This window comes from Pantherophis guttatus, chromosome 2 (assembly GCF_059756535.1).
Source record: "Pantherophis guttatus breed Tessera chromosome 2, ASM5975653v1, whole genome shotgun sequence".
NCBI classification, from domain to species: domain Eukaryota; kingdom Metazoa; phylum Chordata; class Lepidosauria; order Squamata; family Colubridae; genus Pantherophis; species Pantherophis guttatus.
The window spans coordinates 129,614,311-129,629,694 of NC_142064.1; the positions used below are offsets into that span (position 1 = coordinate 129,614,311).

At 41.6% G+C, this 15,384-nt stretch overlaps 1 protein-coding gene across 7 annotated transcripts in view; it reads right to left on the reverse strand.

Annotated features, from left to right (window-relative positions):
* Nucleotides 1-298: 298 nt before the first annotated feature.
* Nucleotides 299-15,384, reverse strand: part of COL2A1 (collagen type II alpha 1 chain) — a 90,610-nt gene continuing 75,524 nt past the window's right edge. For all 7 annotated transcript variants that reach the window (XM_087886701.1, XM_034419183.3, XM_087886700.1 and 4 more), the window contains 10 exons: nt 14,419-14,472; nt 13,282-13,389; nt 13,094-13,147; nt 11,326-11,433; nt 10,349-10,402; nt 9,358-9,465; nt 6,396-6,687; nt 4,664-4,851; nt 3,732-3,974; nt 299-955 (listed from right to left, as the gene is read on the reverse strand). In XM_087886701.1, coding sequence (XP_087742827.1) covers nt 809-955; nt 3,732-3,974; nt 4,664-4,851; nt 6,396-6,687; nt 9,358-9,465; nt 10,349-10,402; nt 11,326-11,433; nt 13,094-13,147; nt 13,282-13,389; nt 14,419-14,472 — 1,356 coding nt within the window. In that variant the 3' untranslated portion in view covers nt 299-808. The remainder of the gene's footprint in view (nt 956-3,731; nt 3,975-4,663; nt 4,852-6,395; nt 6,688-9,357; nt 9,466-10,348; nt 10,403-11,325; nt 11,434-13,093; nt 13,148-13,281; nt 13,390-14,418; nt 14,473-15,384) is intronic.

Consider the following 15,384-nt stretch of genomic DNA (forward strand, 5'->3'; position numbering starts at 1 on the left):
ACCAAACAAGGGAGCTGTCCACAGGAGAAAAATTTAGCATTGTTACTTATCTGTGGGAGTGGAAAGGCAGTATTCTTTCTTCCAAAACCCACATCTCCTCTCTGGTATATAAGGCTTAATCATTGGGGGAGGCGAGGGGTTATTTTTGTTTTCTAGTGCAAGTTAGCATGAGTACTGGAGAGATTTAAACACTAACCTTACGGCTGATTTGATTTTACAAAAGGAAAATATAAAGTTGAGGCACCGGTCGATAAAATTCAGACTCGTAGACAAAAACAAGAATAATCAGATCAACTTGTTATTTTCCAACGAAGGTTTTTATATCAATTGATGTTAAAAAATACAGACTTGTTTTAACAATAATAGCACCATCTTTAGTATCGTACACAGTAATCTTGCTTTGAAATACGCACTCAGAATGGAGTGGGGAAAAGATTTGGCTACAACCAGGATTGGGAACATCAGCAACTTGGAGGGAAGGACCCTTCATATATGCTTGTGAGCTTCCTATCACCACCTGACCCAAGAAAGGCCCTCTAGGAAGACAATAAATAAATAATACCATTATTAGTTGTTCCTTCCTTCCTTCCTTCCTTCCTTCCTTTCTTATGCTGGCTTTGTGATCTACTCAAGCAATGGTGGCCACAGAAAATGATAAGAGAGTCCAAAAATGTAAGCAAAAAGGTTTTTTTGGGGGGGGGAGGGAAAGGGAGGAATTTGGTTCAGCCATTCAGTGCAGAAGTCCTAAAAGTGATTGGGAAGTACTTGGATCGGTAAAAAAATATTGATTTTAGGGTTTGTTCTCCTTTTACAAAAAGCACACGGGGCCAATGTCAACACCAAATTCCTGATCGGCGCCACCAATGTCCATAGGCGCAATGTCAATGATGGGCAGGCGCGAAGTCTTCTGAGATCGATACTCGATGATTGTCTTCCCCCACTTGCCAGTATGTTTCTGGAATGGTGAAAACAGACACACACACATATAAGGACGCATTACTTCAAGATCTTTGCGCTCCAGTTTCAATGAGGTGCTTGGATAATAATACAGTACACCTGAATAGGCATGGCATGCTTAGACTAGCTGTGTCTACTTTCAAATCAGTGGAATTTGATGACATCAATATTTCAAAAATGCGAGTGGGGAATTATGATGTCTTGTTTTGCTTGCAATGTAGTTCTGAAGGGTGACGTCATAACACCTGCTCATGGATCTGGTGTGGGGTTCTAGAAGATTATGGGATTCTAGAAGATCAGATTCTAATGTTCTCTTGAATATTTATATTTTCAGACAGGGTGGGTTGATGGAACACCAGAGGTGGGTTTCAGCAGGTTCTGACCAGTCTGGAGAACCGGTAGCGGAAATTTTGAGTAGTTCAGAGAACCAGTAAATACCACCTCTGACTGGCCCCGCCCCCATCTCTTCTCTGCCTCCCGAGTCCCAGCTGATCGGGAGGAAATGGGGACTTTGCAGTAACCTTCCCTTGGAGTGGGGTGGGAATGGAGTTTTTACAGTATCCTTCCCCTACCACACCCACCAAGCCACACCCACGAAGCTATGCCACACCCACCAAACTGGTAGTAAAAAAATTTGAAACCCGCCACTGTGGAACATCTATACCCTATGTGTTCTGATGAATAAAATAATGTGGCAGATTTCAAATACTAGAACAAATCTCTCTGGCTTTATATATTTTTGACTCTTTTATATACTTTTGACTACTTTTTGGTAACCTGGGCAAGACAGAGTATATAATATGGTCAACAGAAGACCTTCCTACAGAACTGGATTCAGAACTGTCTCTCTTCTTCCTTTCAATCTAATATCGTCTAATATAACTTGCCCAATACAGGTAATCCTCAATTTATGATCGTAATGAGAGCCTGGTTTTCATCGTAAATCATGACAGTCATAAGTCAAGGCACCCATGAAACTTACTCAATTTTACAACCTTTTTGTGGCAGTTGTTAAGCGAATAACACTGCAGTCATTAAACAAGCCAGTGCTTTCCTATGGGTGTTTTTTTGCCAGACACCTGCTGAAAAGGCCAGTTTCTGTCAAAAGCCATCATAAATTGTGTCACGTGACCACAGAACGTTGCAACTGACTGCAAAGGCAAGGCAGTTGCCGAGCAACCAAACTGTGATCATGTGACTGCGGAAGGTGCGCGCAGCAGTTGGTACCCTGGAACCAGGGTGTAAGTAACTTTTGGGGTGGTTTCTGTCAAAAACGGTAAAGCCCTTGCTTAATGACTAGCTACTTACTGTTTTTATTTCAAATATTAACCCGGCAGTATAGCCCATAAAAGCAGACCAGGCATGCAGTTAAAAGTTTTGTCTCTTTGAGATGCAACTTTTTATGCTGGAAGTGTGAACTCGGGGGCACTGATACCTCAGCCTACCTGACCACAAGCAGGCAACAGAGCGTAGACCTAGATTTAAGATTTACTCTGTGTCATTTCCATGTCTGTCACTCTTTATCTAAGAAACGTCTAATCCAGGAGTGAAATCTAATTTTTTTCTCTACCGGTTCTGTGGGCGTGGCTTGGTGGGCGTGGCAGGGGAAGGATACTGCAAAATCTCCATTCCCTTCCCACTCTGGGGCCAGCCAGAGGTGGTATTTGCCGGTTTTTCGAACTACTCAAAATTTCCGCTACTGGTTTTCCAGAACCTGTCAGAATCTGCTGGATTTCACCCCTGGTCTAATCTGAGATCACCACCTTCTGACTTTTTCCTCTGTACACATATACAGAGCACACATGTTCTTTCAACTCCTCCTGGTGAGCGTGCTAGATGTGAGGCTTTCCCTACCCCTAGGATGAATTTCCTAGGACGATTAAAACCGTCATTCTGTTTTAGCTATAAAGCTTGCATCACTAAAAAAACACAGAAATCCCTACTCAGGTATGCTCTCATACTTCAAATATTAACTGGCTACTTGGCTGAAATGGAAATCTCTGCTACTCTTTTTGATCAGCAAGCTAAGCCTGGTACTATCACTATGATCTCTTGCCCTTAAATCAAACAATTGTGCGGTATTTGTATTTACTTTCTTGGTAGTAATTAGCCCAATGCTAAGTAAATAAAACAACCCATCATCAAGATCACAGCTCAAAAATTATTTTAGAAATGTGTAAAATTATGGTTAGAAATCTGCTCTATGTAGGCTGCAATTTCTTCCCACTTTATGCTCCCCAAAATGAGGGTACCGGGTCACCCAATTAGGCAGAAACCTAATCCCCAATAAATAATTTAGAATAATAGGGATAAGGAGGGGACCTTGGAGATCTTCTAGTCCAGGGGTCAGCAACCCACGGCTCTGGAGCCGCATGTGGCTCTTTCATCCCTCTGCTGCGGCTCCTTGTTGCTGGTCAGCTCCAGAATTGATAGGGCTTTTGGTTAGGACAGGTAGAGGAAAAAGGATGCTGCGCCAGGAGGCAGCTCTATGGTGGGGGAACTGACTTCTGGTCAACAGAGGAAGAAGGACGCCGTGCTAGGAGGAGACTATGATGTGGGAACTGGACTTCCAGTCGGCCCCAGAATTGAATGGGGGCTTCCGGTTAGGACCTTTGTGGCTCTTTGGGTGTTTAAGGTTGCCGACCCCTGTTCTAGTCCAAACCCCTGCTCTGGCAGGAAGCCCTGTACCATTTCAGAGATGGCTGCTTTCTTTCTACTTACAGTACTTCTATCAATATCCCCAAATAAATCATGATTGCTTTCTTTCTACTTACAGTACATCCATCCTGCAAGGCAGTGTAGGTAAACCTGCTATTGCCCTCGGCTCTCATCTCCACGTCGTTGGATCCCTGTATCAGGAGAGCTTTCTTAAGGTTGCCGGACGCTGCGTCCATGTAGGCAATACTGTTCTTGCAGTGGTAGGTAAGATTTTGTGAGCCTTCAGAAGACAAGAGTCGCAGGAAAGTCATCTGGATGTTGGCAGTGTTAGGAGCCAAGTTGTCATCTCCGTAGCTAAACTGGAAAAGGACAAGGCAAAGCCATTAGGACATAGAAACCTTAAAAAGAGCCAAGGGAGAAGGAACAGGAAGCACACGTGATGGCCAAGAGGACAAAAGCATGATGTCAGCGTTCCAAGTAATTCACCCATAGAAATTAGAACTCCGAGGCAGGCAGATTCCTCAAAGGACAGTTTTATTGGGTAGATCATATTGGCACAACTGGTGAAAGCCGACTCTAAAAGTTCCCACAGCTTTCACCTAATTAAAAGTAGAAGTTTCCTCTCCCCCACCCCCAAGTCACTGATCATGCTGTCCAATCCAGGAGCTGGCTGGTTGCTTGGTTACTTCACCCCTCCTCTGGCCAGCCACCTGTGGGAATGTCCTTGGGTTCCCACAGGAAAGTTTTATTGATTTGGCTACAAACCCCATCTAACTATCCCCCCCGCCCGCCTGTTACGTGGCAGCCCTGAAGCCTCAAAGATGGCCTCAGCCACAATCACTTCAGGGTTGTCACATGGAATCAAGGCTATGGGATTCAGGACTCTTCCTTCAGACAGTGTTGCAGAAAAACTGCAGTTACTAAACAAGGTTGAATTTGTTAACTCAGAAAAGCTGAGAAAGGGACCCTGGGATGTTCACAGAACATTGGCCCTCTCTCCAAATCTGTCTGATCAACGCAAAGGCAGTTACTGATGATGACTACTTACGTGAAATCCTCCATTGATGCTTTCTCCAAACCAGATGTGCTTTTTCTCCTTGTTCTTGCTTGTCCACCAATTCTTCCTGGGAATGCTCTTTGGCTTCGGATAGACACAGGACTCGCCAGTCTCCATGTTGCAGAAAACCTTTATGGCATCCAAAGTGCAGCCCTGGTTGGGGTCAATCCAATAATCACCTGTAAAAGGGAAACAAAGTCACTTACAAGTGTATGTTACGTCACTCTCTATTTTTACATGCATAGCAATAGCACTTAGATTTATATACCGCTTCACAGCAGTGGTGAAATCCGATTTTTTTTACTACTGGTTCTGTGGGCGTGGCTTGGTGGGTGTGGCAGGGAAAGGATATTGCAAAATCTCCATTCCCACCCCACTCTGGGGCCAGCCAGAGGTGGTATTTGCGAGTTCTCCAAACTACTCAAAATTTCCACTATCAGTTCTCCAGAACCTGTCAGAACCTGCTGGATTTCACCCCTGCTTCACAATGCTTTACAGCCCTCTCTAAGCGGTTTACAGAGTCCCCAACAATCTGGGTCCTTGTACATATATATTCAGAGGAGGGCATCACATAATGTAACAACCGGTTCACCCAGAACCGAAAATGTTAGTGTGTGCGCCTTCCACGCACGCGTGCAGCATCACACACACAGCGATTATATAGGACGGGATAGCGCCAGGGCGGGTAGGCAGGCCCAGCTGCTGGTCGAAACTACCGGTTCTCCCGAATTGGTCTGAACCGGCAGCAGCCCACCTCTGTATATATTCCTCTCTTTTTTTGTCACACTTGTCCATAATTTTTTTTCCTGCACTGGCCATTTTCCTATCCAAGGGGTAGCCTCGGATGTCTAACTAATGCACCAGATGTCTTATTAACCATATTAGAATGGAATTATAATTTCTACAGAATGACATTTATTGGTAATCAGGACATGAATGTAAAAAGTGAAACAATAAAGGATGAAACGTCAACTACTCTATAAATTATGAAGAAAGCTAAATCTTAAAAGGTTTTTGAAAGGTTTAGTTTATAAACATATCTCTAATGTTGAATACTACAGTATTCAATGATTAAAGATTCCATAGTACACTTTAATATTTTGGACTGTAGTCTATCATTTTCAGGTTGCGTTACTTGATTTACTCTGATAGCAGAACGTGCATCTGAGTTTAGGGAAAAAGAATTACATTTTATCATTTAGTACAATGTGGTTTACAGTGACATTCTGGGAAAAGAATATGCCCAGATTTATAAGCCATTATCTCTAATATCTTCAATGAAGTGGATCAAATAGCAATAACAATAGGACTTATATACCATTTCATAGTGCTTTACAGCCCTCTCTAAGCTGTTTACAGAGTCAGCCAAATGCCCCCAACAATCTGGGTCCTTATTTTACCAACCTTGGAAGGATGGAAAGTTGAGTCAACCTTGAGCCAGTCAGGATTGAACTACAGGCTGTGGGCAGAGTTAGCCTGCAATATTGCATTCTAACTACTGTTAGAATCCCACATTTTTGGGTGGCAGGAATAAAAAGTGGCAGAAGAAGCCACTTGGGTGGCAGGAATCAAAAATATCCAAACCACTCTTGCTGTGAGGGACATTTATATATGCTTTGAGTGGGAATCATTTGGTTCTCTCTGGGTGTAAGTTTTACATAACTGAGCTGACAGAACTCCGGTCCACCCCAAATCAGGCAAGAGCACCCCGCTGGAGACTCACCGCTCTTCCAGTCAGGATGGCATAGTTTCAGGTCACGACAGGTTCGAGCTGGGTTCTTCTTACTGCCCTCAGGGTTTCGGATGCTTTCAATCTGGTTGTTGAGACTCTTCAGTGTGGCATCAACCTCAACATCATGTTGCCGCAAGTTGCTGACAGCCTGATCGGACCGCATGTAGCGCATTGGATCAGGGCCTTTCTCAGTCTGGCCGCCAAGGCCAGCAAAGGCTGACATATCAATCCCAGATCCAGGTGGGCCAGGAGGGCCAGGAGGGCCGGGGTTGCCAGGAGGACCCTGTCAAAGAGGAAAGGAGATCATTCTAACAGATTTGCCTTAGAACAGAAATCTATCTATCTATCTATCATCTATCTATCTATCTATCTATCTATCTATCTATCTATCTATCTATCTATCTATCTATCTATCTATCTAATCTCATCTATCTATTAATCAGAATAGAGCTGGAAGGGATCTTGGAGATCTTCTAGTCCAACCACCTGTTCAAGCAGGAGACCCTGCTTCAGGGTCAGGTGGCTTTCCAGTTTCTTCTTAAAAACTTCCAATGATGAAGCACCCACAACTTCTGGTGGCAAGCTGTTCCACTGTTTAATTGTCCTCACTGTTAGGAAGTTTCTCCTTAATTCCAGGTTGCTTCTCTCCTTGATCAGTTTCCATCCATTATTTCTTGTCTTTTCTTCTTCGGCTGATTCCCTCTTCTTTGTGGCCCTTTAAATACTGGAATACTGCTAACATGTCACCCCTAGACCTTATCCTTACCCCTATCCTACAGTGGTAGAGCTCTTTACAGCTTCCTTAAGTTAGGGTTAAGACTTCTGCATCACTGCACATCAGGGAACGTATGCGTCTGTCATTCAGAGACGGTTGCATAACTGTTGCATTTATACTTCCGTGTTTCCCCGAAAATAAGACCCTGTCTTATATTTTTTTGAACCCTGAAATAAGCGCTTGGCCTTATTTCAGGCCAAGCGCTCAAAAGCCCGATTGGGCTTATTATCAGGGGATGTCTTATTTTGAGGGAAACAGGGTATGTTTATATCTCCTCATTTTGTCGGCAAATCTCTCCTCTAGTCGCTCCATGTTATCATTTGAATGTGCCTTGCCTTCTGCCCGCTTTCCAACAGGCAGTCGGATCAACCAATCAGCATGCAGGATGCACATCTCCACACCGCATAATTGAGATTTGGGAGGTATGCATGTTGATCCATCTGCAACCATTTGCAACCTATACTTCCCGGTCAACCCCTTCCCAGAGTAGGTCTACGCATCAATATCTACATGCAGTTACAGACAAGTCTAAATCAAGGTTTAAGTACTCTTGGCCCATTGCTGGGAGTAAAGCTGACCTAGGGTGATGTAGCATAGCTTTTAGTGGCCTTGAGTCAGAAGAATGAATCAGTCTGCTTTTTGAAATATCACATGGAACATCATATAATGTTTGCTTTGTTTTTTAGCTTGTTTTACCACATGCAACCACCAGGGAGTCAACTCACAATTTAAAACTAAAGGAAGAGGGATTGTTAGATGATTGGCTATAACTCTGGCTTAGTATGATGTGCAAGTGAGTACAGCACATATGACTTTATTATTTTCTGCTCATTTGAATCTGTGCATCATCCAAGTCTTGAATCAAGTCAGAGAAGTAAAAGACAAACACAGCTTAAAAAGGAAAAGCAGACATGAACCAGAAATTGACTAGACAAGCCACGGTTATTCTGCTTGTTTGCAAGACTTTTTTCCAATTTTTGTCAACAAATCATGATTAAAACAAAGACCAGTGTGCTATGTGCAAAGGGCATACAGTTGCTAGCCTCTAATTAGAAATGCCTTTTGGAATAAGATTGTTTATAAATATAATAAGTAACAAGCAAATAAATATAAATATTTCATCCTATTAGGGAGTTCCATGTTATTTTTTATTGATAGAATAATAACATTGATACAAAATACCTTGTCCTTCAATTAATTCCCCAAAGAAGCAAATGCCAATATCCTTTTTGTAATATCTTGTACTTCTTTATTTCCAATACAGGTAGAGCTTGACTTATAACTGTTCATTTAGCAATGGTTCAAAGTTACAACGGCACTTATTATTTATTTACTTATTTACTTATTTACTTATTTACTTATTTACTTATTTACTTATTTACTTATTTACTTATTTACTTATTTACTTACTTACTTACTTACTTACTTACTTACTTACTTACTTACTTACTTACTTACTTACTTATTTATTTATTTATTTATTTATTTATTTATTTATTTATTTATTTATTTATTGGTTCGATTTATATGCCGCCCTTCTCCGGAGACTCAGGGCGGCTTACAATGTGTTAAGCAATAGCCTTCATACTTTTGTATATACCTGCTTAGTAGGGCTTTCGCCCCCCCGCCCAAGCGGTGTTCTTTTTTTTTAATACAAAGTCAGCTTATTGCCCCCACAATCCAGGCCCTCATTTTACCTACCTCGGAAGGATGGAAGTCTGAGTCAACCTTGAGCCTGGTGAGATTTGAACTTGCAGTAATTGCAGGCAGCTGGCAGCTAAATGCTACTTAACAGCACTTTAGTCCGCTGCACCACTAAGGCTCATTAATGGATTTATGACCGTTTTTCACACTTACAACCACCCCCATGATCAAAAATTGTGATCAAAATTCAGACACTTGGCAACTGACTCATATTTATGATGGTTGCAGTGTCCTGGGATCACATGGTCACCTTTTGCGACCTTCTGACAATCAAAGTCATTGGGGAATCTAGATTCACTGTTACTAACTTAACGACTGCAGTGATTCACTGAACAACTAGGGCAAGAAAGGTTGTAAAATGGGGGCAAAATTCATTTAACAACTGTCTCGCTAAGCAACAGAACTTCTGGGCTCAATTATGGTTGTTGTCGAGGACTACCCGTATTTATAGCTTTTTTGGGGGGAGTTACTTACAGCTGGACCAGTTTCTCCACTACGACCACGAGGGCCAGGAGGGCCAATAGGCCCAGGCATTCCATTAGAGCCATCTTTGCCAGAGGGACCAACGGGGCCTGGGGGACCCTAGGAGAAAGCAAAAAAAAAAAAAAAAAATACAGGTGAGAATCAGCTGCTCACAAATGTTGCCTATATAAGAAATGTACAAAGGAAAATATTGGAATGTGCAGAAATGAATAGACTAACATTGGCAATTAAGGGAAAGGAAGAATCGGAGTATTATAGGATATGGGGGCAATTCTATCAATGGATAGAAATGAGATATAATAAAAATTAATATAAATGCAAGAAATTTGGAAAATTTTTTGCAATAAATTAAATTAAAATGTAAAAGTGAGATAGAAATGCAGTAAGAAAATGATGGCGAAGGAGGAATATGATGACACAAAAATATGTACTCAGATGACACACTGAATAATTAATGATGTATTGTTTAAATATAAAAATAAAAAACTTTTTTAAAATGTACAAGGGAAAGAACTTTGGGGCTGCAATATAAATTTGTCCAATCAATCAATCAATCAATCAATCAATCAATCAATCACACTGATGATCCCAAGTTTCTGCTACAAAAAAATTGCAGTATGAGAGCCTTCCCCAATCTGACCTGCTCCACATAAGGTGGAAACTTCCCAGCCCTTATAATGTGAGCCAGAAGGGGATTTGGAAACAAGAGATGTTCTACTGCTCCTCTTTGACTCGGTAGGAATTGCTTCTGTCCTCTCCCTAAACTAAACAACATCAAGGATTCAGAACCTGCGATTTTACGTTTCGATCGAATTTTGTGGGAAATCTTGGAGGGAAAAAATATGAAATTCTGCAAATCGTAGCATCATCACATCTGATGAATCAAGAGTCCGTGCGGCAGATTGAATACCCATCAAACGACTGGTGACTTAAGCGTTCACGGAAATTAGCTTTTCTGAAGTACCCTGTTCATTGTACTTACCCTGGGACCAGAGGGACCGGCGGGACCAGATGTACCTTGATCTCCAGAAGGACCCTAAGGAAGAAAGGAAAAAAAGCTGCACGGTTAAATCTGAATTTTGTGCATTATAGTTTCTCCGCAGAGGAGCCCAAGTGGTCTCTACAACACGGAGCCTTCCTCCTTGTCATCTTCGATTCATTGACCTTTGTGCATGGACTAACATGCCAGTGATCCTCTGTGCACCTTCATGTCGAAGGAGAAATTTATTACAAACTCATCCTATAGTATATACTGTATGCAACTGTATCTTTTGGAGGAGGCCATTAGTAGGGGACAGAATTGTCAAATAATAACTATATCCTGGACTGAAGATTCTTCGATCAGTTTTCAAAGATCCTCTGGGAGAGAATTTAAATTCCCAAGCCTTAACAGGGGTTATTTACTATACAGAATTTCAGTTCATAAGTCTTACTAAGAGTTACTGTATTTATGAAATCTTTGTAGAGAGGAATGCATACAGCATTGATTCGTATGAACTGATTCTTATCCTTGTTACAACAGAGGAACAGATCATCAATCAGAATAGAGCTGGAAGGAACCTTGGCGGTCTTCTAGCCCAACTTCCTGCTCAAGCAGAAGACCCTCTACCATATCAGACAGGTGGCTGTCCAATGTCTTCTTAAAAACCTCCAGGGATGAAGCACCCACAACTTCTGAAGGGAAGCTGTTCCTCTGGTTAATTGTTCTCACTGTTAGGAAATTTCTCCTTAATTCCAGGTTGCTTCTCTCCTTGATCAGTTTCCATCCATTATTTCTTGTCCTGCCCTCTGGTGCTTTGGAAAATACTGGAATCATCACTGCTATCATGTCACCCCTAGTCCTTCTTTTCTCTAGACTGGCCATACCATACCCAGATGACCATTCCCAATCTGTGGCAAGCCTAGAACGGAGCCTCTAGAGCTGAATCCTATCTAGGACGTGTTGAAATCAAAACTTACAGGAGGCCCAGGGAGACCTTGCAGGCCGGTGAATCCTCGGTGACCCTTCAGACCTCGTTCTCCTGCCTCTCCAGCTTCACCTTTGTCGCCACGAGGACCTTGTGTACCCTAGAAGCGTAAAACACAAGCTACCTTCAGAAGGACTATAGGATCACAGGTAAGCTTGCTTGCTACAGAATACAGGAGACGGTGATGGAGTTACTCCACAATGCTTTATATATTCGCCCAGCAGAAAAGGAGAATAATTAACTTTCATTTTGACAGCAGCTCTACCTCAAGGTTGGCAAGTGAATTTCATAGTTCTGGTTGTTACGTTCTGATGTCACAAAGCTCCTGTGTTCCTCGCAAAGGATGTTATGACATCAACCCTGGCCCTAAGATTCCAATCATCTCTCTTGATACAATGCTAACTATAGTAATTAAACCAGAAAAAAGTTGGTTACTTTGAGCTTAATTTGAGGGTGCTGAAACATGTTTATACCACTGAATCTAGTATTAATTTCTATGAATATTAGATCTGGATCTTTTGGGCAGAAACAGACAGATTACTTTGATACGTACAACTTAACTAGAAGACTATCGTGGTTCGGTCTTTCTTTAGCGGTAAATGCTTATAGCAGAAGCAAGCAGTTAAATGCTCCTGTGTATAAATAAATAAAAATGGAAACTAGTAGGTCACAATGGAAACAAAAAAAGCCTCCAGCATTATTTTTATCTACAAAAAATGCCTCTGGGGCCAAAAGAGAACCCTGTGAACATACTTAAGGGAAAATGATGGCTGTAGTTATTTGTTTGAAATTGTACTCACTTTCTGAGGAATAAATAAACAAAAATAAAGGAAAACTGGGGTAGTGATAGTGAACAAGTAGAAAGTATCTCGGGAGCTAAAAAAAGATGGCAAGGAACTACTGTTCCATTTGGCCGTATACGCCCTGGCGGAAATTCTATGATTAGACTAAATATGGCAATGCTCTCAACATTTTTTTAGTGCATTCTAGCCACAGGCTGAAAGTGCTAGAATGCTGTCCAGCATTCACTCATGATGACCTCAAATGATAAATGAGAAAGATGTCCATTGACTCGCTCTTCTGGGTGAAATAATTAGTAGATCTTTAATGTGTTTTACGGCTATCTGGTAAAACGTTATTTCAATTTTAGAAACAACTTATTCATTTGTAAGACATACAATTTCAAGAAAATGAACATTTGAGATACAGCTCTGTTTTTGGGAGATCCTGTGTTGCTTCTCAATTTTCTCTGGGAGAAGAAGGAATCCACTTCAGGGCTCTGAGACATCTTTAAATGATTGTTAGGATTACTGTCATTCCATTCAGAAAGCAGAGGCAAGGAAAGACCACCCCACCTCAGAGAAATGTGCAAAGTGCTCCTGTTCAAGGAACATGCGGTTATTATACCCAAGAGGCATCTATTCAAGTATCACATAAACATACATGTGTATATATCTGTGCTGCACTTGGCCTCCGTTCCTGTAATTTTATTTTATTTTATTTTGTTCAGATGACAGGATCCACATTTTTAAGAGCCAGACCTACTTTACCCATTGACTTTGCAAAACATGAAGTGCTCCCCACGGCACTGAGTCATTGTGCTAATCGCACAAATTGAAAATGAATTCTCCTGGCTATAGATTATAGCAATGGTATAGCTGCAGTTTGACTTGATTGCTTTTGGCTCTGGGGGAATTCTACAATGTTTACAGGAAGTCAGGAGAAGAAGATGGAGCCGGACAAAAGGAAAAAGTACTCACAGGTAAGCCCCTTGCTCCTGCAAGGCCAGTAGGGCCAATGGGACCTTGAGGACCCTGGAAAAACAAAACAAAACAGTGAGATGTTGACCTAGTCTTCTGCCCATGAGAAGATCGAAGACTGTAGTTCTCAGAATGGATTTGAAGAGTTGGTTTCATTCTAGCGTCTTCCTTGTTACTAAACACTTAACTGTTTCACCTCTGTCTCCTTGTTTGCCAGTTGGACCAACAGGACCCGGAGCACCAGGTGAGCCAGGAGCACCGTGACTTCCAACAGCTCCGGTCTCACCACGTTCACCCTGTTTGGAGAGAGAGAGAGGAAAGACACACAGTTCAAATATTTAATGCCACATACATGAAGGATGGAGTAAGAGACAACTACCCGGTAGAAACTGCCTTTTCATTTGTAACGCATATTATTATTATTCTTTTATTCATTAAACATGAAGAATCATCATCATCATCATCATCATCATCATCATCATCATCATTAGCCCCAGTTCAGGACTATGCTATTAGGAGACACAGCATACCATAGTCAATGCTAGAAGAAGCCATTTGGGAAACATTTGGGAAGACTAGCCAGCTATGGTTGTTTGGAACCCATCCCAGTGTGACACGGACACAATTATCCAGAAATCCCTTGCAGAAGTTCCCCCTTTATGTTATTTATTCACATTTACTATTTGATTGTCCAAGGCCAACTACTCATAAATGATTTTGGATAGTTTATATGGATTACCGTAAAAGCAAAAATGTCACATTAAAACCATCACCTATTCTATCCATGCTGCCCTCCCTGTCAGGCACAAAGGATCAAGACCATATGTTAATTTGCAGTTCAGAAAATTTATTGCTGAAGCCTATATACAAGAATTTAGTTACCGTAACTAAAGTTCAATATTAAATTGCCGCCAGGCAAGGGTCAACAAAATTTAAGAGGGATTGGACTTGAACTGTTTGTGGGAATGTAATGATTCTAAGCTGATGACATGCTTAACTCCGCCCCTCAGTTCTGCCTGCTTTTCTACTATACACTCCATTCTAACAGGGGGAAACAGTTTAGGTTGTCTAATACTGCACTCTATCATGAAATCTATGCTGCCCTAAGGGACAAAATGGGACATTTAAGAGTCAGAAGATGGCGGCTGAGAATATGAATGGAGAAAGAAAGCCATATAAGGGGCGGGCATCCTGTCTGAGATTGTATGAATAAATTACTCTCTCTTACAACTTTCTAGTCAAAAGCAATGATGAAACACTAACCAAATAAAAGAGGTGAGTTAAAATAGATGCCTAGAGCTAATCAATTCCTTCAATACACTTACCTTCGGTCCCGGGGAACCATCTCTGCCTGGAGGACCATCTGAACCAGGATTACCCTGAGAACAAGAAGGGGGTAGTTATTTCTGAGAAAGCCAGGAAAGTGCTTGTGCAGCAGGGGTCTGGCAATTAATTAGGAGTTGGTAGCAGCAGCTTCTACTAATACAAAACTACGTATGTTCTGGGATGACCTGATCCTTGAATTGTCCCATACCACCTACTCATCTTAACAGAAGGTCTATCTCTTGGAGGTCAAACTAGAGCAAACTCTGGTTCGGTAAATTCTCATCTGAAATACAGTTGTTATACTATTAAAAGGCTCCTTGGGGCTGCATGCTGTAGTTACCAAGCTTTAGCCTAAGCTAACCAGCAATAGCAAACAGGGCACAGAACCAGAACTATTTCCCATTTGCTACTGAACCCAAACCCTCACCATCTTCTAGCTTTCTGCAACTCGCTTTCCAAATTCACCCTTTTTAAATTTTTGTATGAGCTCTATTCATAACTGCAGCTTCTATCACCTTTGTCACCTTATTTATCCACTTTATGGTGATGGACGAAGGAATACATTGAAAAGTCCTGTCTATTAGTCTGAGCATCTGCTTCGGCAATGCTTTATACCATTTCTAAAACTATTCGATCAGAAAACAAAAATGTTTCCATTGAGGAGATTGTGGATTGTAATATTTTTTTTAAAAAAAAATATATATGCAGCAATAAGAGCAATGGCTTTAAATTAGTGTCTGGGTGGACCATATGAACATGAGACGGTATGAGCCAAGCCCTCCCCAAATCCAGCTGTCAGATCATGCCAACCTCCTCACTATTTTGCCATGAGCTCCCTTGTCCTCTATGGTTGCTAATATGGGGGGAAGGCATCTGCCCTCTTTCAGAGGGGAGCCGTAGGCTTTTGATTAATGTTTGATTCTGCATTAATCCCATTCACCAAGAGGAACTTTCAATAAAAGCCA